Source organism: Pelodiscus sinensis, chromosome 18, assembly GCF_049634645.1.
Source record: "Pelodiscus sinensis isolate JC-2024 chromosome 18, ASM4963464v1, whole genome shotgun sequence".
NCBI lineage: Eukaryota > Metazoa > Chordata > Testudines > Trionychidae > Pelodiscus > Pelodiscus sinensis.
The window spans coordinates 30,839,903-30,862,736 of record NC_134728.1 but is presented as its reverse complement, the minus strand read 5'-3'; the positions used below and the strand labels follow the sequence as shown (position 1 = coordinate 30,862,736).

The 22,834-nt window shown below is 48.0% G+C and overlaps 2 protein-coding genes and 1 long non-coding RNA gene across 9 annotated transcripts in view; 1 reads left to right on the top strand and 2 right to left on the bottom strand.

Annotated features, from left to right (window-relative positions):
• The window catches only part of NCOA6 (nuclear receptor coactivator 6), a 76,991-nt gene extending 71,609 nt beyond the window's left edge, over positions 1–5,382 (bottom strand). For 2 of the 6 annotated variants that reach the window (XM_075901411.1, XM_075901413.1), the window contains exon 1: positions 5,213–5,382. The gene's annotated coding sequence lies outside the window, so the exon portion shown is untranslated. The remainder of the gene's footprint in view (positions 1–5,212) is intronic. The other 4 variants (XM_075901410.1, XM_075901412.1, XM_075901408.1 and 1 more) reach the window with 2 other exon arrangements.
• Positions 4,663–22,834, top strand: part of LOC142818872 (uncharacterized) — a 47,444-nt gene continuing 29,272 nt past the window's right edge. The window contains exons 1-2 of the long non-coding RNA XR_012896572.1: positions 4,663–4,781; positions 14,266–14,318. This is a non-coding gene — a long non-coding RNA (uncharacterized LOC142818872). The remainder of the gene's footprint in view (positions 4,782–14,265; positions 14,319–22,834) is intronic.
• GGT7 (gamma-glutamyltransferase 7) overlaps positions 16,567–22,834 on the bottom strand; it is a 47,766-nt gene continuing 41,498 nt past the window's right edge. The window contains exons 13-15 of one of the 2 annotated variants that reach the window (XM_006126677.4): positions 21,626–21,763; positions 19,336–19,435; positions 16,567–18,409 (exon numbers count right to left, since the gene is read on the bottom strand). In XM_006126677.4, coding sequence (XP_006126739.2) covers positions 18,246–18,409; positions 19,336–19,435; positions 21,626–21,763 — 402 coding nt within the window. In that variant the 3' untranslated portion in view covers positions 16,567–18,245. The remainder of the gene's footprint in view (positions 18,410–19,335; positions 19,436–21,625; positions 21,764–22,834) is intronic. The other variant, XM_075901415.1, reaches the window with a different exon arrangement.

Genomic DNA, 22,834 nt, shown 5'->3' with positions numbered 1-22,834 from the left:
CTTCACTCTCAACCTCCCCCTATAACCACCCAGATGTATTAACTAACCTTCCAGTTACAATGTAATTAATGTTCCACTACTTTCCTTTTTGGGGGGATGTGGGGGAATGTATTTACCATTAGGTGCAACTAGGAAGTCAGCAATTGAGCTATAACAGAATGGGCATGTTTTTGGATTAAGATAGGATACTGTCAATTGTACGAGTGTCCCAAGCACAGAATGAGGGCCTGAATCCCCCCCCCCCCACACACACACACACACACTAATAATAGGGTCTACACTGAAAGAACGAAATAAAAATTGAGTTCTTGTGGACCAATGTGTTGAAAGGAATTCAAGAGTCGAGGATCTCACTTTAAAAACCCTGACACCAGCCTGCCTGTTAAATCAAAATCTTGGCTGATCTCTCAGCTCCTGAAGCATCAAACGAGAGAGACTGAGTTTAAAAGATAGTCAGGATCCAAAAATCATTACAGCCTCATGAGTTTAACACTGCACTTTGGAATATAACTAAAAAAATAATTACAAGCTAGCACAGACTAGGGATGTTAAGGAGTAGTTGACTATCCAATAAGCAAATGCTTATCAGACAGTCAGTCAACTAGTCAATTCCCCCACATCCTTGCTCAGATAGAGGCAGCAAAGGGAGGGAAGAGGGGGTACTTCAAAGTATCAGTGCGGCACAGCTGAGTCCGGGATCAGCTATGTGGCACTGCCCCTTTGAAATGTCAGGGTTTTTAAAGTGGGATCCTCGACTCTTTAATTCCGAGGCGGGAATCATAGAATCATAGGACTGGAAGGGACCTCGAGAGGTCATCGAGTCCAGCCCCCCGCCCTCAAGGCAGGACCAAGCTCCACCTACACCATCCCTGACAGATGTCTATCTAACCTGTTCTTAAATATCTCCAGAGAGGGAGATTCCACCACCTCCCTTGGCAATTTATTCCAGTATTTGACCACCCTGACAGTTAGGAATTTTTTCCTAATGTCCAATCTAAACCTCCCCTGCTGCACTTTAAGCCCATTACTCCTTGTCCTGTCCTCAGAAACCAAGAGGAACAAATTTTCTCCTTCCTCCTTGTGATCAGCTGTGCGGCGCTCCCGCGCATGGAGCCCGGGGTCAGCTGGGAACCTCCCCAACTGATCCCAGGCTCCAGCATAGCATTTCAACGGAACCCAGGATCAGCAGCCCCCAGCTGACCCTGGGTTCTGGGGAGATGCCACGCAGAACCCGCAGTCAGCTGGGGTGTGCCCAGATGATCCCAGGTTCATGCCATGCAGAGCCCAGGATCAGCTGGGGAATCCCCAGTTGACCCCAGCTTCTCATGGCATTTCAAATCAGCAGCGCAGCATGGAGCCCAGGTACCCTTGTACATCTCAAAGCTAGCATGTGCAGCCCTGAGTCAGCCGGACTTCCCGCTGGCCCCAGGCTGCACCTGGAGTTCCCCATTCCTTCTTTGAAATGTACAAGAGCCCCAGTAGGGGTAGCAGTACCTATCAACAAGTACCTATGCAGCAGTACCTATCAACAAGTCCAGTAGTCGATGGAATTTCCATTGACTACTTGACTAGTAAATTAACCGTTACTTAATATCCTTAGCACAGACAAAGGAGCACTGGCCAGAACATATCTTTTTCAAGAAGCATTGCTACTCTGGAGAGCACAAAGATATGAATAAGGGTGGAAAGTTTACCACTTGAAAGAAGAAGTCAGTGCCCTACTGACAAGCAAAAATTTTAAAAGCACATGCTTGTCTACTTCTACTATCTAGACAATAACTGTAGGCAACAGCATTGGTTTCTCACTAGGATGCTGTCCCCTGGAAATTTATGATGACCTCAGGCTTATCTGGTCTAGTATGTTTCAAGCCAGTCTTCCCCCTACCTTCCGAAAGGTTATCAAAACAACTGTATGCCTACACACAGTATAACAAGTTACCAGACTCATTTTCAGTGTTGAGAACTACAGTCCACATTCTACATATTAAATTCACCATGAGCACAACCTACATAACTAATAGTGAGCTTCTAAAAATGCATTATCTCTTGAGCAAGACTGAAACAAAAGAATCTTGCCTTCTGCACTTCAGATACACATCAAAAACCTGTACAATCCCACTTTCCCCAATACAGCCCAGAGATGTCAGAATCTTACAGCCATATTAACCTTTTGGTATCCTCAACAGTGCGGTCCCCTTCCCCTACATACATCATGAACCCAATACACCCACACAACTCAACTATGATTCACACCATTTCTAAAATGTTGTAGATCTAGTACAAGATATCTAATATTATGCACTTTTTAAGGTCCACAGATAAATTGACAAAATATACTGGCTTTAATGTGTTTAACAGGGTTTAGTGGTGTCAACTCGGTATCTTACTCAGATTTTTATTTACCTCACAAGGCTTACATGGACAGTATCCAGGACAGCACAGAGGTTATTTATTGAAATGTAACTGCAGTTCCACACTTTTAAGGCCACTGAGAGTTTAATCTAATTTTAGAAATGCCTGATTTTCAAGATATTTTGGGGTTTTTTTTAAAGGGAATAAATAACTATACTCATCAGATTTAACGCTATGATTATCATGTAAGCAGCAAGGTTATTGCAGGTAGTTCCTCCCCTGTGAGTTCTGCCACCGAGCAAGTTTTTCAGACAAAGCATAACTGACCATAGGAGCAGCAACTGCAAGTCTCTCCACTGGGTAAGTCTGAAATCTGCTAAGGGACACTTTTTAATTCCCAGGGGGACAGTGAAGCAGTGAGCAGAAGCCTGAGTGAGGTGCAGAAATCATGAAATATGACCTTAATAGCAAAAGGTAGGATCAAAGTATTATCATGAAAAAATATCATTGTAAAACCAGGTCATTCTACGTTAATATTAAAAGGAAGCAGTATGGTTCAATTGATTAGGTAGTAACCTAAGTAGTCATGAGATTCATGTTTTATTCTCAGCTCTGCTATGAATTTGCTGTGTGTAACTGTAGACAACTAGCCCAAAAAGATTAAAAGCAACCACTGATTTTGGATGCCTAATTTGAAACATCTACTATTTTCCTGAGATATTAACACACACAACTCCACATGAAATCCATGGGACCACAAAGTGCTCACCACCACAGGTGAACAAAAACAATGAAGAAATAGACCATATGTGGTTAAATTTGACCAACCAAAATTTGTTGTTTGCATAAATAGAGGACACTTTTGATCATTTCACTCTTTGTGGCCCATTTATCTGAAGAAGTGGGTCGTGCCCATGAAAGCTCATGATACTACCTATATATTTTTTGCGAGTCTCTAAGGTGCTGAAGGACTAGGGATGTTAAATATTGGTTAATTGAATAGTCAAGTAACCTTATGAATTTTTATCGGTTAGTCAACTATTCTATAGTACCCAGAGGTGGTTCCAGCAGCCACTGTATCAGAGGCAGCAGTGCGGGCAGGAACTGGTCCATGAGGGGAGCCAGTTTAAAAATCAGCTCCCCTTGTAGACCGGCTGCTTGTCGCCCAGTGCTGCTGCCTCTGATAAAGAGGCAACAGTGCAGGGTGAAGCAGCCCCTGTTTAAGGGAGGGTCTGAGCTCCTGGACCTGGTGTGAGCCAGAACTGAGCCAGCCTGCTGGCCAGCCTGCTAAAAAAATTACTGGCAAGGGTGGGGGAAGGGAAACGTGTGAAGTCTGTAGCATTAACCTATAAGCGTTTAACTGGTTAATCGACTACACTATTAAATCCCTATGCAGGACCTTTCGTTATTTTCCCCATCAGTGAAGGATGAAGAATGATGCTTGGGTCCTGAATCCCTTTGAAATATCACCTCTGTAAAGATACAATGAAAAATACTCATGAGGGTTTAATAGCATTATGATAACAGATGGAGTTATTTCTATAACTGAAGCTCAGATAAGACTGTCCCTTTAAACTTTAAGTTGCAGCTTAACTAAGGTGGGAAGTGGGTTGTGTGTGTGCAATACACAATTTTAAAATCCAGACAAGGCTCACAGGACTAAAATTAACCCTGTCATCTTGGCTTAACTTCTACAGCATTCTTGTAATTTACATTTTGCAGTTTACTCTCAAAACCAGAAAAGGTAGCACAACTGGCCAGGCAAGACACCCCTATGAAATCAAAGCCACTGTTCCCTGTAATCAAGTCTCTTAACACAGTTGGTGTTTTAAAAAATAATGCAGACTTCACAATAAGAGGACACAAAGTTGCTCAATTTATTTTAAAAGGGCTGGAAGAGAACACAAATAAACCTCTGACATACTGCCTGCATTTGTTCAAAATCAGAAATAGGAAGGATAGTTGATCAAATAAAATAGTTACAGGATCTTCCAGTTTCCCATACATGACAGAGCCTATGACAGAACCAAAAGGAGGACATTGGATCCGAGTTGAACAATCCACACCATCTTAGCAGTGCTACATTCTTTGAAATGGAAGTATGACTATGAACCCTCTAGCCAATGCAACATTCAATACCCTCCTATTAAACTGGGATGGATCCCGTTTAAGGGGTCCACAACTACAAAGTGCAGACATGAGGAAGCCAGTGTGCACAAGATTCACCAAGGCAGCACGCAAGAGCTCCAGAGCTATGTTCAGCCCATACAGGGAATGCTGGGAAGTGACAAAGGTCTTCATCTCTCGGGGGGCTGGGTCAGACCTAGGCGAGCTGCTCATGGGACTAACTGAGCCAAGGAAATCAGAGGTTTCTCTTTGAATAACATTATTCGGCCCGCCTGGCTGCAGGAGGCATCGTGAGAGCAAAGGTGCGGGCCCTGCTGGGCGGGGTGCCGGGGGGGCTGCCATCCAGGCAGGGACTTTCGACCCCCCCCCGGGAGGTGGCACGGGAGCCCCGGGGACATTCAGCCGGAGAAAGGGGCCCGCGGCCCTTTGCCAGCCCCCCCCCCCAGGCACCTGGCCCCCGCCCCCGGAGGACCCCACCCCGCGCAGGGAGAGCCCAGCCCCGCGAGCCGCCGCCGCCAGGCCCGGGCGGGCACCCGCCCCCACGCGCCAGGCCAGGCCTCGCCCCCCCCGCGGGAGCCTGGGCGCCCCCGCGCTCCCCCCGCCGGCCGCGCTCCCCCCCCGCCCCCAGCCGGCCCGGCCCGCTCCGTGCCCGGCCCCTGCCCTCCCCGGGCCGGCCCCGCTGACCCGCCCCCCCCCCGCCGGGCCCGAGCCCCCCGCCCGGCCCCGCCCTCACCTGGGCAGCCGCCGCCTCGGCGCCGGGCTGAGAGCCGGCCTGGGCCCGTCGCACCGGGGGGGTCGGCCCGCTCCCTGCCAAGCGCCCAGGACACCGCAGCAGCCCGGCCGCGGCTCCGCCTCCTGCAGACACGTGACCGAGCGGGGGCGCGACCGAGCCCGGGCAGCGCGCGCGCCCCCGCCGCCGCCACAGGCCGCCGGGCCTGCCTCTGGGCGCGCGGGGAGAGGCGCCCCCCCCCGTGCGCGGGGGGACAGACTGACCCCCCCGCGCCTCCCCGGACACACACTGACCCCCCCGCCCCCCCCGGACACAGACTGACCCCCCCCGCTACCCCCCGCCCCTCGGACACAGCCTGACCCCCCCCCCGCTCCCCGGACACAGACTGACCCCCCCCGCGCCCCTCTCGCGCCCCGGACACAGACTGACCCCCCCGCTATCCCCCCGCGCCCCGGACACAGACTGACCCCCCCCCGCTACCCCCCGCCCCTCGGACACAGCCTGACCCCCCCGCCACCCCCCCGCGCCCCGGACACAGACTGACCCCCCCGCGCCCCTCTCGCGCCCCCCGGACACAGACTGACCCCCCCCCGCTGCCCCCCGGACACAGCCTGACCCCCCCGCTACCCCCCCGCGCCCCGGACACAGACTGACCCCCCCCCCCGCTACCCCCCGCCCCTCGGACACAGCCTGACCCCCCCCCCGCTCCCCGGACACAGACTGACACCCCCCCCGCGCCCCTCTCGCGCCCCCCGGACACAGACTGACCCCCCCCGCTACCCCCCGCCCCTCGGACACCCCCCCGCTACCCCCCCGGACACAGACTGACCCCCCCCCCGCGCCCCCCGGACACAGACTGACCCCCCCCGCACCCCCCCGGCCCCCCGGACACAGACTGACCCCCCCCCGCTACCCCCCGCCCCTCGGACACAGCCTGACCCCCCCGCCACCCCCCCCCGGACACAGCCTGACCCCCCCCCCGCTACCCCCCGCCCCTCGGACACAGCCTGACCCCCCCCGCTCCCCGGACACAGACTGACCCCCCCCGCTCCCCCCCACCCCACGGACACAGCCTGACCCCCCCGCCACCCCCCCGGACACAGCCTGACCCCCCCCCCGCTCCCCGGACACAGACTGACCCCCCCCGCTCCCCCCGGCCCCCGGACACAGCCTGACCCCCCCGCGCCCCCCGGACACAGCCTAACCCTCCCGCGGCCCCCGGACACAGCCTGACCCCCCCCACGCCCCCCCGGCCCCCGGACACAGCCTGACCGCCCCCCGGACACAGCCTGACCCCCCCGCGCCCCCCCGGCCCCCGGACACAGCCTGACCCCCCACGCTCCCCCCGGACACAGACTGACCCCCCCCGCTACCCCCTGCCCCTCGGACACAGCCTGACCCCCCCGCTACCCCCCCGGACACAGCCTGACCCCCCCCGCGCCCCTCCCACGCCCCCCCGGACACAGACTGACCCCCCCCGCGCCCCCCGGACACAGACTGACCCCCCCCCGCTACCCCCCGCCCCTCGGACACAGCCTGACCCCCCCCGTGCCCCTCCCGCGCCCCCCCGGACACAGACTGACCCCCCCCGCACCCCCCGGCCCCCCGGACACAGACTGACCCCCCCCCGCGCCCCCCGGACACAGACTGACCCCCCCGCTCCCCCCCAGACACAGACTGACCCCCTCGCTCCCCCCCGGACACAGACTGACCCCCCCCGCACCCCCCGCACCCCCCCGGACACAGACTGGCCCTTCCGCGCCCCCCCCCCCGCCCCTCGGACACAGCCTGACCCCCACCACTCCCCTCCGGCCCTCGGACACAGACTGACCCCCCCCCGCTCCTCCCCCGCCCCCTCGGACACAGCCTGACCCCCCGCTTACCCCTCCATAAGAACGGCCGTACTGGGTCAGACCAAAGGTCCATCTAGCCCAGTATCCTGTCTACCGACAGTGGCCAGCACCAGGTGCCCCAGAGAGGGTGGACCGAAGACAATGATCAAGTGATTTGTCTCCTGCCATCCCTCTCCAGCCTCTTACAAACAGAGGCCAAGGACACCATTTTATCCCCTGGTTAATAGCCTTTTATGGACCTAACCTCCATGAAATTATCTAGCTTCTCTTTAAACTCTATAGTCCTAGCCTTCACAGCCTCCTCTGGCAAGGAGTTCTATAGGTTGACTACACGCTGTGTGAAGAAGAACTTTCTTTTATTAGTTTTAAACCTGCTACCCATTAATTTCATTTGGTGTCCTCTAGTTCTTCTATTATGGGAACTAATAAATAACTTTTCTTTATTCACCCTCTCCACACCACTCATGATTTTATAGACCTCTATCATATCCCCTCTCGGTCTCCTCTTTTCTAAACTGAAAAGTCCCAGTCGCTTTAACCTCTCCTCATATGGGACCTGTTCCAAACCCCTAATCATTTTAGTTGCCCTTTTCTGAACCCTTTCCAAGGCCAAAATATCTTTTTTGAGGTGAGGAGACCACATCTGTACACAGTATTCAAGATGTGGGCGTACCATAGTTTTATACAGGGGCAGTAAGATATTCTGGGTCTTATTTTCTATGCCTTTCCTAATAATTCCTATTTGCCTTTTTGACCGCCGCTGCACTCTGTGTGGAAGTTTTCAGAGAACTGTCCACGATAACTCCAAGATCTCTTTCCTGATTTGTCGTAGCCAAATTAGCCCCCATCATACTGTACGTATAGTTGGGGTTATTTTTCCCGATGTGCATTACTTTACACTTATCCACATTAAATTTCATTTGCCATTTTGTTGCCCAGTCACTCAGTTTGGTGAGATCTTCTTGGAGTCCCTCACAGTCTGCTTCTGTCTTGACTATCCTAAACAGTTTGGTATCATCTGCAAACTTTACTACCTCACTGCTTACCCCTTTCTCCAGATCATTTATGAATAAGTTGAAAAGGATTGGTCCCAGGACTGACCCTTGGGGTACACCACTAGTTACCCCTTTCCAATCTGAAAATTTACCATTTATTCCTATCCTTTGTTTCCTGTCTTTTAGCCAGTTCTCAATCCAAGAAAGGACCTTCCCTCTTATCCCATGGCCATGTAATTTACATAAGAGCCTTTGGTGAGTGAGCTTGTCAAAGGCTTTCTGAAAATCCAAGTATACTATATCTACTGGATCCCCCTTGTCCGCATGTTTGTTAACCCCTTCAAAGAACTCTAACAGATTAGTAAGACAGGATTTCCCTTTACAGAAACCATGTTGACTTTTGTCCAACAAATTATGTTCTTCTACATGATTCACAATTTTATTCTTTACTATTGTTTCGACTAATTTGCCCGGTACTGAAGTTAGACTTACTGGTCTGTAATTGCCAGGATCGCCTCTAGAGCCCTTTTTAAATATTGGTGTCACGTTGGCTACCTTCCAGTCATTAGGTACGGAAGCCGATTTAAAGGATAGGTTACAAACCACAGATAATAGCTCAGCAATTTCCCATTTAAGTTCTTTTAGAACCCTTGGATGAATGCCATCTGGTCCCGGAGATTTGTTAACATTAAGTTTTTCTATTTGTTCCAAAACCTCCTCTAATGACACTTCAATCTGGGACAGTTCCTCAGATTCATCACCCACAAAGGACGGTGCAGATTCAGGAATCTCCCCAACGTCCTCAGCCGTGAAGACTGAAGCAAAGAAATCATTTAGTTTCTCCGCAATGGCTTTATCGTCCTTGATTGCTCCTTTTATAGCTCGATCATCTAGGGGACCCACAGGTTTTTTAGCAGGCTTCCTGCTTCTAATGTACTTTAAAAACATTTTGTTATTTCTTTTTGAGTGGCCCCCCCTGCTACTCTGTGTCCGGCCCCTCGGACACAGCCTGACCCCCCCCCCCGCCCCTCGGACACAGACTGACCCCCCCCTCGCTACCCCCCTCGGACACAGCCTGACCCCCCCGCAACCTCCCCAGCCCCTTGGACACAGACTGACCCCTCCCGCTACCCCCCCGCCCCTCGGACACAGCCTGACACCCCCGCTACTTCCCCCTCAGACACAGCCTAACCCCCTCCCGCTACCCCCCCGCCCCTCGGACACAGCCTGACCCCCCCCCGCTACCCACTCACCATAGCCTGACTGCCCCCCCCCCGCTACTCCCCGCCCCTCGGACACAGCCCTTGGACACAGCCTGACACCTCTCTTCCCCCCCCCGCCCCGCTACCTCCTCACCACAGCCTGACCCCTCCATGCCCTTGGCACAGCTTGACCCTCCACTGGAAGCCCCCATGCCCTTCGGACATAGCTTGATCCCCACCCTCTGGGAGCCCCCCAGCTTCAACCCCCTCTGGGAGCCTCACGTTCACAGGGCAGAACCTCACCCCATCCCACTGCGAGATTTGGGGCATCCCCACAGGAAAACACCTCACCTCCCCAGTGAATGTAGAAGATACTCTCTCATCTACCCACTGGCACCCCTAGAGGAGAAATTCATCACTCCATCCCTGATTGAAAGAGTCTGGGATGCCCCCTCCTCAGCATCAGACATTCTTTGGGTTGGGGGACCTCCCTTCTAGCTACTTGGGTGGGCCCCTCAATTCCCCACAGTGGGGAGGAACAGGAAGGAAGATTATTATTCTTTTCAATGGAGATTGCATCACTCCAGAGCCAGCTCCATTCACCCACAAAAACGCCCTCCCTACACACACCACCAACTCCCAATCCTCTGCTCCCAAGGGAAGCACTTTCCCTTTCACTGAAGCCTGAAATTGAGAGATTCCCAACCATCTTTGCTGAGAGGTCTGCACCACCAATCCCTTCACTCCCAGTCTGCCAGACTTAGCAATAAAACCCACATTAAAAGCACTACTCACCCACACCAATGAGTGATAGAAATGTAGCCGAGAGTTATAAGATCAAAAACACATATTCCTGCTCATCCAGAAATATAATTATGCTATCATGTGCCGACAGTGTCCGTCTGCTGTGTACATTGGACAAACGTCTCAGACACTTCGCCAAAGGATCAATGCCCACAAAATAGATATTAGACAGGATCACAAAGAAAAAACAGTTTCTTCCCATTTCAACCAGAAAGGACATTGTCTCAACCACTTGATTACCTGCATCCTGCTTCAAAGACCTTTTAAGACCACACTTGAAAGAGAATCCTCTGAACTGACATTCATGCTTAAATTCGACACTTTACGCCTAGGTTTAAACAAAGACATTAATTATCTTACCCATTACAAAGATAGCTTCCCCAATTATCACCTCTAATATCATTAGCCCCCCATCCGCCTTCTGTTCTGAAATTTGATTTGTCCTTTTCATATGTGTTCATTTTTTTAAATTGTATCCTTTGGTATATATGGTTGTGACTATTTTCTTCCACTATTTGATCTGAGGAAGTGGGTCTGGCCCATGAAAGCTCATCACCTAGTAAACCATCTTGTTAGTCTTTAAAGTGCTACATAGTCCTGTTTTTTGTTTCAGCCACACCAATGAATGAGACTTGTGAAGGGTGTGGGGCCCTTACTGGATGAGGGGGGTAACCTAGTGATAGATGATGTGGGAAAAGCTGAAGTACAGGCAGTCCCCGGGTTACGTACAAGATAGGGATTGTAGGTTTGTTCTTAAGTTGAATCTGTATGTAAGTCGGAACGGGCGTCAGCCGCTGCTGAAACTGATCAGTTTCAACCGCGGCTGAATCTGGACGCCAGTTCTGACTTACATACAGATTCAACTTAAGAAACCCAGGCGTCCCCAAGTCAGCTGCTGCTGAAACTGATCAGCGGCTGATTCCAGGAAGCCTGGGGCAGAGCAACTCTGCCTCGGGCTTCCTGTAGTCAGCTGCTGGTCAGTTTCAGCAGCGGCTGACTTGGGGACGCCTGGGGCAGAGCAGCTGGGGTGCTGCTGGGTTGCTCCAGTAGCGCAGCTCATCGGCGCTACTGGAGCAACCCAGCAGCACCCCAGCTGCTCTGCCCCAGGCGTCCTGATTCAGCTGCTGCTGAAACTGACCAGCAGCAGCTGAATCAGGACGCCTGGGGCAGAGCACTTGGGGTGCTGCCGGGTTGGTCCAGTAGTGCCCAGAGTGGCGCTGCGGGACCAACCGGCAGCACCCCAGCTGCTCTACCGCAGGAAATACTATGCTGCTCCTGTTAGGGCAAAAGTCCCTTTTGCGCAAAACTTTTGCACAAAAGGGCCAGTGTAGACAGCTGAGATTTGTTTTCTGCAAAAAAGCCCTGATCGCGAAAATGACCATCAGGGCTTTTTGTGCAAAAGCGTGTCTTGATTGGCCACGGATGTTTTTCCGCAAAAAGTGCTTTTGTGGAAAAGTGTCCATGCCAATCTAGTGATAGAAATGTAGCCGTGTTAGTCTGGGGTAGCTGAAGCAAAATGCAGAAGTGCTACATTGTCCTGCATTTTGCTTCATGCCAATCTAGATGTTCTTTTCCGAAAATGCTTTTAACAGAAAACTTTTCCGTTAAAAGCATTTCCGGAAAATCATGCCAGTCTAGACGTAGCCTAGGAGTTTATAATCCTGAGAAGCCAGCAATGCTGAAGTTTAGAATAGACCACTTTAGGGTCTGAAAATAATCCTTTTACCACTCCTGTCTTCATATCTTCTTCCATGCTGCCCCCTATGCAGGCAGTCCCTCGTCATGTTCTAATCACCACGAAGCCCATGCAACCAGCCTACACTGATAGAAATGAAGTGTTAGATTAAAATCTCTTTTTAAAAAAACAAAACCCACCTGTCTTCTCTAGGTTTCCTTCTTGTCCCTGTATTCTCTTTGTTCGCTTGAAAATTCCTTGAGACAGAGACTGTTGCAAGTTTTGTGTCTTGGTTAGCATCCAACAATATCCGGGTATAAATAATAGCCAGCTGCTTTATTTTTCAATGAAGACATTTAACTGAAGGTATGATGCTGTGTGTCATCACTGTAACCTTTAAGCTAACCATGTAAGTCAGGGGGTGGGAAACCTAAGGCGGGGGGGCGGGGTGAATGCAGCCCCTGGCTTGCCTGGAGCTGGCCTAGGAGGCTTGGAGTTTCCCCCAGCATGTGGGCACTCCAGTCCTTTCTGCTGCCACTCGCAGAGCTGGAGCATGCAACATTAACTAGCCTGGGCCACTCTAGGCTCTGGTGTGCGATGGGAATGTGGAGAGAGTTTCTCCTCAGTCTGGGGCTACATCAGCGTGGGGGTTATTTGTTTGGTTTTGGTTTTGTTTTGGTTTTTTGCTTCTCACTTGTGTGCAAACCCCCACTGATTTTTCATGGATCAGCTGCTCCCAACCCTGAAAATGTTCCCCATCCCTGATGTAACTAATTTCATGATCTGGCCCTAAGAGGCTTGTACATGTAGACAAGCTAGCTTTATGACTAATGGCACATAGAATCATGGAGTCTAATTGAGAGGTTTTGAGTCCCCTTAGTATCTTAAAGAATTCTGGCCTTAGTGGAGCTGGGTACCAAGCTTCTCTGTATATTATTGTTTAATTGGGGCTCTGTCAAATATTTTTTCTTATGGGCTGCATATCCCTGTAAATGTCCATAGCTGGGTGTCAGGGGGTTCACACCCCCAGTGCACCTCAGTGCCCCCTGACTGTCTTCATATAGCCCATCTCAGGGCAGAATACAGTCTGTATGGGTTGCTCATCATAGGCATTTGGGCTTATCTCCGTGGCGCCGCTTACCTAAGCCAGGCTGTAACCTGTCTCCACGCCCAGGCCTTTCCTCCGGCCCCTCATCAGGGTAGCCTTAGCTGGCCTTCTCCCAGCTCTAGCTGGCTAGCCCCAGCAGGTCTCCCTCCTGGGAGCTCCTGCTTCCTCCACAGCCAGCCCCTCACTGGCCTCTCTCCTCTCCCCTTGAGCAACCTGGGCTTCTCTATATATACGTGCCAGCTGTGTTCATACTCGCCCTAATGGGTTCAGCTGGCTTCTCCCAGCAGTTCGTGCAGTCCTGGGTCTTTGCCAGCTGGGCCCTCTCTAGCCCTAACTGGCTCCCGCTGGTCTCCTTTCTGCTAGCCCTGGCTCCAGGCCAGAGTCCTGGTATTAAAGGGCCAGTGCAGGGCAGGCGCCCTGTCACACAGGGACATATAGTGTACTTAAGATTAAGCAGTCTTTTTCATTTTTTTACAAGAACCAGTTCTTCATCAAAGAATCCAGAGATTAGTTTCTCCATGCAAGTGACCAGGAGGAACATGCTTCCCAAGGCTGAAGGGGGCAGAGCATCAAATGTAGAGGGTTGGTATGAATGGGAAATGGCTGATGCAGACTATGTAGGAGGCATCTGTAGCTGGAAGTCCAACTGTGATCTCTGGTTGATAGTCTCTGTTTTGCTTCATTTTGTCAGATCAATATGTGTATGTCCATGCGTGTGTGTGTGTGTTCATGGGCATACAAAAAGACTGTCAGGGAACTCTGCAGGCTGAGGTAGCTGAGAGAGAAACCGTACTGGTTGCTCCACTTCCAACAGGCCACCTCTACGGTGACTTGTACGTTGTAGGACAGATTCCCAGAGTGCATTACAACCGAACTGATTTAGGCCAGTGCTAGTGTGTACATGGGGCTGCAATGCATGGCTTCTCAAAATGGCTCAGTATGGACAAACAGACCTTTAACCTGTTGGGTCTAATCACGTAAAGTACAAACAGCTCAGTTTTCCATTATAGGTCTTACTAATAGTGTCACTTCAGCAACAGCAGCAAATGGCTGCTGTTCTGCTTTCCCCCCGATAGCCACATTTTACTCCTGAGGCTGTTCTAATTTGAGCCAAAGAGACCCAAAATATAGAGAGGTACAAAGGTGGACTATGGTTCCTCCCTTTGGTTCATTGCTGAGCACTTTTTGAGCTTATGCTGTTACTGGGGCTACTCCTTATTTACCTTCCCCCCATCCCTCTTCTGTTCTTTTCATGTGTGTTCATTTTTTTAAATTGTATCCTTTGGTATATATGGTTGTGACAATTTTCTTCCACTATTTGATCTGAGGAAGTGGGTCTGGCCCACGAAAGCTCATCACCTAATAAACCATCTTGTTAGTCTTTAAAGTGCTACATAGTCCTGTTTTTTATTTACCCAGGTGTGAGTGAGATCCAAATCCAGTCCGGTGTTTTTAAGAACAACCCCACAGAGGTATGTAGCTTAGGAGGGAACTGTGACTCTTCCTCACTGGTTTGTAAGGAAAAAAATAAACATTTCTTTTCAAAAAATTGTTAAGAGCAGTAGCCCCTTTTGACATATACAACTTGTTTTCACATTTGAAACGAATATACCGCAACACTGGAAAGCCGTAAGTCAGGGTTGGGGCACCTAAGGCTTGCCTGGATCTGGATCTGGCTCAGGACTCTCCCTCCGCACTGGGGAGTCTGCGCTGGCACTCCAACCCCCACTCTACCTCTGTCCTCCCACACAAAATCTTCTAGCCTGGGCCCAACTGATGTTTTTTGTGGGTTAGCAGCCCCTGACCCAAACAAGGTTCTCTACCCCTATCCTAAGTGATATTAGAAATAGAAATGCACATATGTAAATCTTTCAAACAAAATTGTAATTAGTTTAGCTGAGAAAGTAGAGCCACAAAATGTGGATCCATCCAAATTGGGGATGTTTGGATCTGAGGCTTCTCTGCTACACTAAGATCTAGTTTCTTTGGGACAAGGATTGTTTCTTGCTACATAGAGTGCTTATTGCAATAGGGCCCTACTCTCAGTTTTGCGCCTGTACATCTTACAGTAATATAAATAATACTGCAATGCAATCTATCAATAGAACACTGTAAAGGATGAAGCAAGTACATTGTGAGTGCATAATACAAAAATCTGCATTTATTTCAGACTTTTTTCATTGTATGTGAAAAAATTCACAAATACATGTGATTTCAATACAATCAAAGTCACGGTTATGATTACAATGCATTTTCATAGGTCACTTTTTTCAAATAAAAATGATCCTGTACAATAAATGTGGCATTATTACACTTGTACTCATGACCATGTTTGGATTTTTCAAAACTAAATAGTATGTAACAATGTGTTATAAGATCTTAATATCCCTCATCTGCTCAGTGGAACTGCAAAAAGTGTTTCCTAGTCTAGAGTCTGTACATGTTGTCTGAAAAATGTGGGGAGAAAGAGTGAGGCAGACATGTTTAATGAGATTTTAATTGCTTACAAGATTAGACATGCTGGCCCTAGTAGAAATGTTTTGACCATGCTTCAAGGACAAGTGACTTTTTGTCAGATATATGCTATTCTGATGCCACTTTTTAAACATAGCAAATAGGAAACTATTCATAAGACATTTGTTTCTGTTAGATGTGGCCTTTGGGTATAATTTCATCTCCCTGTTTTTGTTTTGTTTTTTTCATTTTCTACCCCTCCCCATGTAGGCCCTGATCTGGCAAAGCCCTTAAGAAAATGCTTATCTGTACCACATTTGAATAATCCTATTAAAATGCCACATCAGGACACTTAAGTGCTATGTTGGTTCAGTACCACTCTTTAGTTGGAAGTGGACCTTCAGGGCTTAGCATCAGAACTATCCTGGTGAAAAGAATTCAATTTGCAAATTAAGACTTTTATCTTTCCAACTGATTTGTAAAGTAATGAGCACACTTTTGGAGCACTTTATATAACAATTACTGTAACACTTGTTTTACAATCATGTTCAATAAACCTCCATAAATGGGGGTCATTGCTGTCACTACCCTAGAAAAATCCCAAATTTCAACTCATGAGGATCAATGCACAAAAATGCCTCCTTCCCTTCTCCAGGAAGACGTACAAAGTCTGCTTCAAACCATGCACAGTATTATGAATGCAGAGTGTTGCTTTCTCTATCGCACTTCTCCTTTCTCCTTGCCGCTCAACTAGTCTGATGGCTGACCCACCGGGAGTCAGGGGAATTAGACGAGATCAGGGGGTCAGACTAGATTACCCTTGTGGTTCCTTCTAACCCTGTGATTTTATGATTTGTGATGGAAAATATTTGGCTACGTCTACACTGGCCCCTTTTCCGGAAGGGGCATGTAAATTTCATGAGTCGTAGTAGGGAAATGCGCGGGGGATTTAAATATCCCCCGCGGCATTTAAATAAAAATGTCCGCCGCTTTTTTCCGGCTTTTAAAAAAGCCGGAAAAGAGCGTCTACACTGGCCCCGATCCTCCGGAAAAAGTGCCCTTTTCCGGAGGATCTTATTCCTACTTCGAAGTAATACTTAGGGTAATACTTAGGGTAATACTTCGAAGTAGGTATAAGATCCTCCGGAAAAGGGCACTTTTTCCGGAGGATCGGGGCCAGTGTAGACGCTCTTTTCCGGCTTTTTTAAAAAGCCGCGGACATTTTTATTTAAATGCCGCAGGGGACATTTAAATCCCCCGCGCATTTCCCTACTACGACTCATGAAATTTACATGCCCCTTCCGGAAAAGGGGCCAGTGTAGACGTAGCCTTTTAGTTTATTCATGTCTGCTTAATAGCCATCTTGGTCTAATTTAGAGGTGTCTGCATTCCAATATGGCATGAAAGGGATCTCTCCAGTATGTGTCATTTGACTTTATTAGTTAACATTTTAAAATTTAGAGATCTCCATCTGACAGAAACTACATAAATGAAAAGAATTATTAGTTTAATAATCTGGTAGTTCACTGAATCTATAAAGAACACTTAAGAATGCTGAACATTAAACTGCACTTGAGCCATAAAAAGGTATAATATGAACAAGATGGTAGTCACAATATTCCAGCTCATTGGTCTCTCAAGGCTGACAAGTTCTGGAATTCTTTTAATGAAAACATCACAGGAAATACCAAGACAACTCTAAGCAGACATACATATGTAATTTGTACAGTGACCAGCATAGAGATATTAGCATCACAAAAGAAACAGAACAGGATAGGCTGTGAAAACAATGACAAAAATAATTTTAAAAAAATCTTTAAATGCTGAATGACTGTCTATAACTTACTGGTAGACATAAACAGAGGTGTTAAACAGTGACCAGAATGAAACTGTGCAATGATCACACTTTTTATTTCCGCATTTTTACTAAGAAGTCAAATGCTGAATTCTTCCTTCAGTCTATGTTGGATGCTGGGGACTCTAAAAATATTATTTAAGTAGTTGTCCCTGTGTTTCCTGTCCTATCTATAACTTGAGTTTTCTAATACATCCACGACAACAGTACTTAAGTACTGGCTTGAAGTGCTGACGTGAATTTGGTGCTCGTGAAAGGGAGGGACTTACCTTTTCAGAGCAGGATTAGATGAGACAGTGTTATAAAAGCCCTGCTCCTACACAAACTCTTTCTACATTACAACTTGCAGTGAGACCCACAGTGGACCTCGTTTGGAAGACACCAGTTGTGAACTCCGGGTGCCATTTTTACCAGTGTAGACGTAGTCTGATTCCAAGTCCAGATACCCAGTGAGTCTATATAGTAAATTAATTCAGAACACTGAGTGTGAAGGAGACATAAGGGTACTAAAGATGTGTAGGACACATGAATGGAGTTGATATAGGAATATCCATGCTAGTAAAAATCAGCTGACCCATGGGGAATACCTGAAGTTCCAGGTAGGAGTGCCTAGAACCAGCCCATCAATCTGTATTATATATTGATGTATATGAGATAAGTGTGTCAAGCCAGGGAATGGAGGGGGGTGATTATTACAGCAACAGGAGCAATTGTCTGTTTGACACAAAATATTTTGTTCTGTTTGTCATCTCTTTTGCTAATGTTTCTGCCAATTAAATTAAAATGTTTAAGGCTGGCATTAAAATGTTTAAACCTGCTCATGGGGCACTGTCAAAGTAAAAGTGTATTCCCAGCATTCCTTTTATAACAACCAAGATTATTACAACTCAGATTATTTTTTACAAAATCATAGAGCCGTGTTGTAGCTTTCCAAGCCACTACTACTTTGCTTGGGGCGGGAATGCAGAAAGTCTGTTCAGCAATGCACAAACCCACAACTTGTTCCACCCCAGGCCATTTCAGAACATGCACATAACTGTTGTTGTTGTTGTTTAAAGCCTTATCCAATGAACCCACCATCTGGCACTTGCTATAATATTGTAGCTCCTGCAGCATCCATGCTTCTTGGGTCTTTCACACCAATGATGAAGTTGTTAGTTCTCCTGGCTCCGTGAACCAGTGACAGCACGTCAACTTTATCTACTTGATGACCTCTGGCTTCCAGGAAATCAATGTCTTCTTCAGGAAATTCACCTGCCAAGATTTTAGAGGAGGTTATTTTAGTCGAAACCATTATTGCACGAGTTCCAAGTTTTTACTTTAGCTCTCTAATCCATTGTGCCAATGAAACTGCCCATCAGTGCCCTGTCCTTAGGGAGGCAGAGTGGCATCACATAAGTATAAATCTAATGGTCTAGTAAGAAGCACCATTCAAGTTCTTCACATACAAGTTCTTCACATAACCAAAAGAAACCAGCACCCCTTTTCCTTTGCACAAGAGGGGAAGTCTTTCATGCTCCTTATCAGCTATATGCCAAAGAGAAGTTAATGGGTGAACTTCAGATGGTTCACAGATTTGGGTCAAAAGTTGAGACGTTTCTCTGAATCTCGTGAGACTGTAAAGCCAACTGGAATCTCTCTTCCTGGAATGAGAAAGTGTTCCCTACCTGGCCTGCTTCTGGTTTAAAGTTACCTTACTACTTACGATACCTGGGGCCTGGTTTTCCAAACAAGCAAGTGCCAACAACTGCAGATGAAGGCAATTGAAACTTCAGGTGCTCAGAGTTTTCTGAAAATCAAGGCCCCATGCAGGAGTCTCAAGTTGGGCCTCAAAAATAGAAGCACCCCAAACCACTTGTTTTTTATCATTTATGCCGTATTTTTGTACACTGAGATTATTGAAGAGCTGAGGAGCAAAAGAAATTGACTAAATTGCTAGAATTTTAAATTTAGCTGTCGGTCCCTTAAATCTCTCCCTCCTACTCCCCCTTCCTATTCCTAAGCACACTGTAGTTTGACATGGACTTCCCTCTCCCCACCAGCTGCATTGCTCATTTAAAAATGCTGTCTCCTTGAAGCAGACTGCAGAGTAACCCCAGACGTGTAAGAAAAATCTTTCTTTCTTTTTTGACATGACAGAAATGTTGTCCACCAAGATCTGTGCTGATCTCCATACTCACTGTCAACTTGCAGGATGTTGGATTGAACCTGTGGGTGCAGCCGACCCAGTGACAGACTCTCACTCAGGTTCTTGTTAAGTGTTAAAACATTTACTAAAACCTACACAAGAAAAAGATCCAAAATATTAACAACTTAATTCCAACACTAAGGAATGTGCATGCAAAGCAGCTTCCCAATTTCCAATCCCAACATTTTCAAATATCAATTTACACAGAAAAACAGACCTTTTTTTACATAATTACCTACATTATATGAACAAAAGGCACGTTTTTAATACATGTAAATAAGTGCACCTGAAGATCCTGCAGGCACATTTTGGAGGCTCTTTGTTTTTTTAAAAAAGAATCCCTAAGGGGCCTATTTTTAGAATTGCATGAGGTTTTCCATATAATTCCCATTATATCCATGGGAGCTATAAGGCTGAAACTCCAGGGAAATCTCCGAAAGGTATTTTATTTTTATGACCAAAAAGTGAATCCTTCTGATAGAACATTAGGAGGCAGGTGGGTGGCTTTAATCTTCCTCTTCCTTCAATGAAGTTAAGTCACTCAGAGTAAAATTTAGGTCTACACTAGACTTTTAATAATCCAGCACTGTTACATATAGAATCATAGAATCATAGAACACTAGGACTGGAAGGGACCTCGAGAGGCCATTGAGTCCAGTCCTCTGCCCTCACGGCAGGACCCAGTACTGTCTAGACCATCCCTGATAGACATTTATCTAACCTACTCTTAAATATCTCCAGAGATGGAGATTCCACAATCACTGGGCAATTTATTCCAGTGTTTCACCACCCTGAAAGTTAGAAATTTTTTCCTCATGTCCAACCTAAACCTCTCTTGCTGCAGTTTAAGCCCATTGCTTCTTGTGCTATCTTCAGAGGCCAGGAAGAACAAGTTTTCTCCCTCCTCCTTATGACACTCTTTTAGATACCTGAAAACTGCTCTCATGTCCCCTCTCAGTCTTCTCCTTTCCAAACTAAACAAGCCCAATTCCTTCAGTCTTCCTTCATAGCTCATGTTCTCTAGACCATGCCACCAGCAGGTGCTCCATCTCATTACAAATGATAAATTAGGAAGAGCTCTTTGCAAAGCTCACAATATGAAGGATTTCAGGAAGGAATGTGCTAAACTGAGCTGCCACTAGGGATAAGAACCAAAATTCCATTCTCATCCTCCTACAGTTTTCTAACATTTCTAAAGAAGACGACCCTTTAACAGGTTGTGGAAGGTCGTAAAACCTTTACAGAGTAGGGATGTAAAGGTTTAACCGGTTAACCGGTAATCCTGAACCTGAACAGGGTGTGGCTTATCAGTTAAGGTTAACTGGTGGGGGCTGGAGCACTTCCCACCTGCTGCAGACAGGGACTGCTCCTGGCCTGGGCACCTTGCAGGCAGGGGCTGCTCCAAACAGGACACTGGAGCAGCCCCTGTCTGTGGTGGGGCAGGGATTGCCAGGCTGCGGGTGTACAGAACACTAGTCACCTGAACTCTGGTACCATACCATTCTGGAGTCCTGCACATTTGCACTCTAGCTCGGCTCCTACTAACTAGCCATGTAGACAAGCCCTTTGCGACAAGAATGGACAGCAAATATTGCTTTAGATCATCAGTTATCCTGGACTGCATGGCTCAGAGGACTGATCCGATCACTTCTAGATCCCCCGTTTGGATCCAGGCTGGCTAGCAGCAACAGAAAGTCATTACTCGTTGATGCCAGTTAACGTTTTTGGTGGCAGCCTCAGCAGAAAGTGCAAAGATTGAATGGGGGAGGAAACAGAGTTCTCCTCTTTACCTGGCTGACAATCCCTCCAGGTCGGGTGTAAGGTGCTTTGGGGGAGGGGGAAGCTTAACTTATGCTCACACGGTGTGGCATGACCCTATATGAACATATTGCTTCCTTTGGACTATTAGACCTGCTCCTTTAGCTCCGCAAGCAGATGCTTATACCAGTTTAGACCCACCCCTCCAGATGACCCAACTGGGAATATGGTTACAAGCGGAACACATCTTCCACGTCACACCACTGCCTGTTTTCCTGGAGGACTTCAGTCTCCCGGGGCTCTTACCATGAAGCAGAACTCAATGCTCATTAACACAATAGTTCAACCTCTTCAGAAACAGGAGCTGCATATTTCATGTTTGTTCTGATAACCAACCCGTTTGGGTAGGAAACCCACAGCACAGTGAATGCAAATGCCAGCATGAAGAAACACTGGAAGACAGCTTCGACCTTCCCCATTGTGAGTGGTTCAGAACATGCTTAGATGCAGCACTCAGAACTGACCTGCGTGATGCTGCTCAAGGCTTTGTCCCCATTGTTAGCGCCCAGACACAGGTAGGTTCCACACATCCCATCTGACGGCCGAACGATAGTGGGCAGTAAAAAGGACAGGGGTCTTTTCCCCGGCTGAATAAGATTTGTCTGTTGATGAATAAAATATCCCCCAAAACTATTAAACAGATCAGAACAAACGTTTTCCCTATAAACTGCTCACGTTAACGTTTTTCTTTACATTTCTGAGTCAATCACCCTAACATGGCTTAATTATGATGCCATTTGCACGGCTATAATAATATTAGTTTACATTTATTCCATACCTTCCATTTCAAGGCCCCCAAAGCTTTTTACAAACAATATACAGAAGTCACTTCACCCGCTACTAAAATGCAGCTAGCTCTGGAGTGGAACTGTTTAACAATACATAGCAACGCCGCACCTCTGTTGAGCACAGGAAGTGACCAGCATAGGGATGATGGTCTCTGTCTGAGAACTCAGGATTTAGTTTCCATTGTCTATCACTTTTTCAACCTGGAGAGCAATAATTTTCAATATACAGGCAGTCCCCGGGTTACGTACAAGATAGGGACAGTAGGTTTGTTCTTAAGTTGAATTTGTATGTAAGTCGGAACTGGTACATATTGTAGGGGAAACTCTAGCCAAACATTTTTTTTAGTTTTGGATAGCATAGGGAAAGGTTAACTCCCCTCTAATGTTTGTTTTGCTGTCTGTTCCCCTGTTCAGAAGATTTCACATCTATTTCTGTCCCTGTGACAAACTCAGGACTAAAGGAGTAACTCATCAAATACCACACAGCTCTGCACCATGCTTTGAGCTAATAGCTTTATTTCCACACACCACCCAGGGTTCTAGGAGGAGGGTCCTTTTTTTGCTAACACAATGAGGCCAGCACTTTGTTTGTTTTGGTGGAGTCTTTGTTTGCCCAGGGAGCCCAGCATGTATAGGGGGAGGAGGGGAAAGGTGGGAATAATAGGGGGCGGAGAGGCTGCTTTTGTCCGCTGATTTGGCAGCCTGTTGCCGGGGGCAGCCAGGTTGCTGGGGGGAGGGAGGCAGCTTGTTAGTTGGGGGAGGAGGGCACCTTGTTGCTGGGGGAAGGAGGGCATGCAGGCTGCGAGGCCGCAGCAGGCATGGGGAGGCACTTTTCCTCCGCTGGCAGCTCTGCGGGACACCTTTCCCAGTGGCCAGTTGCTGCTG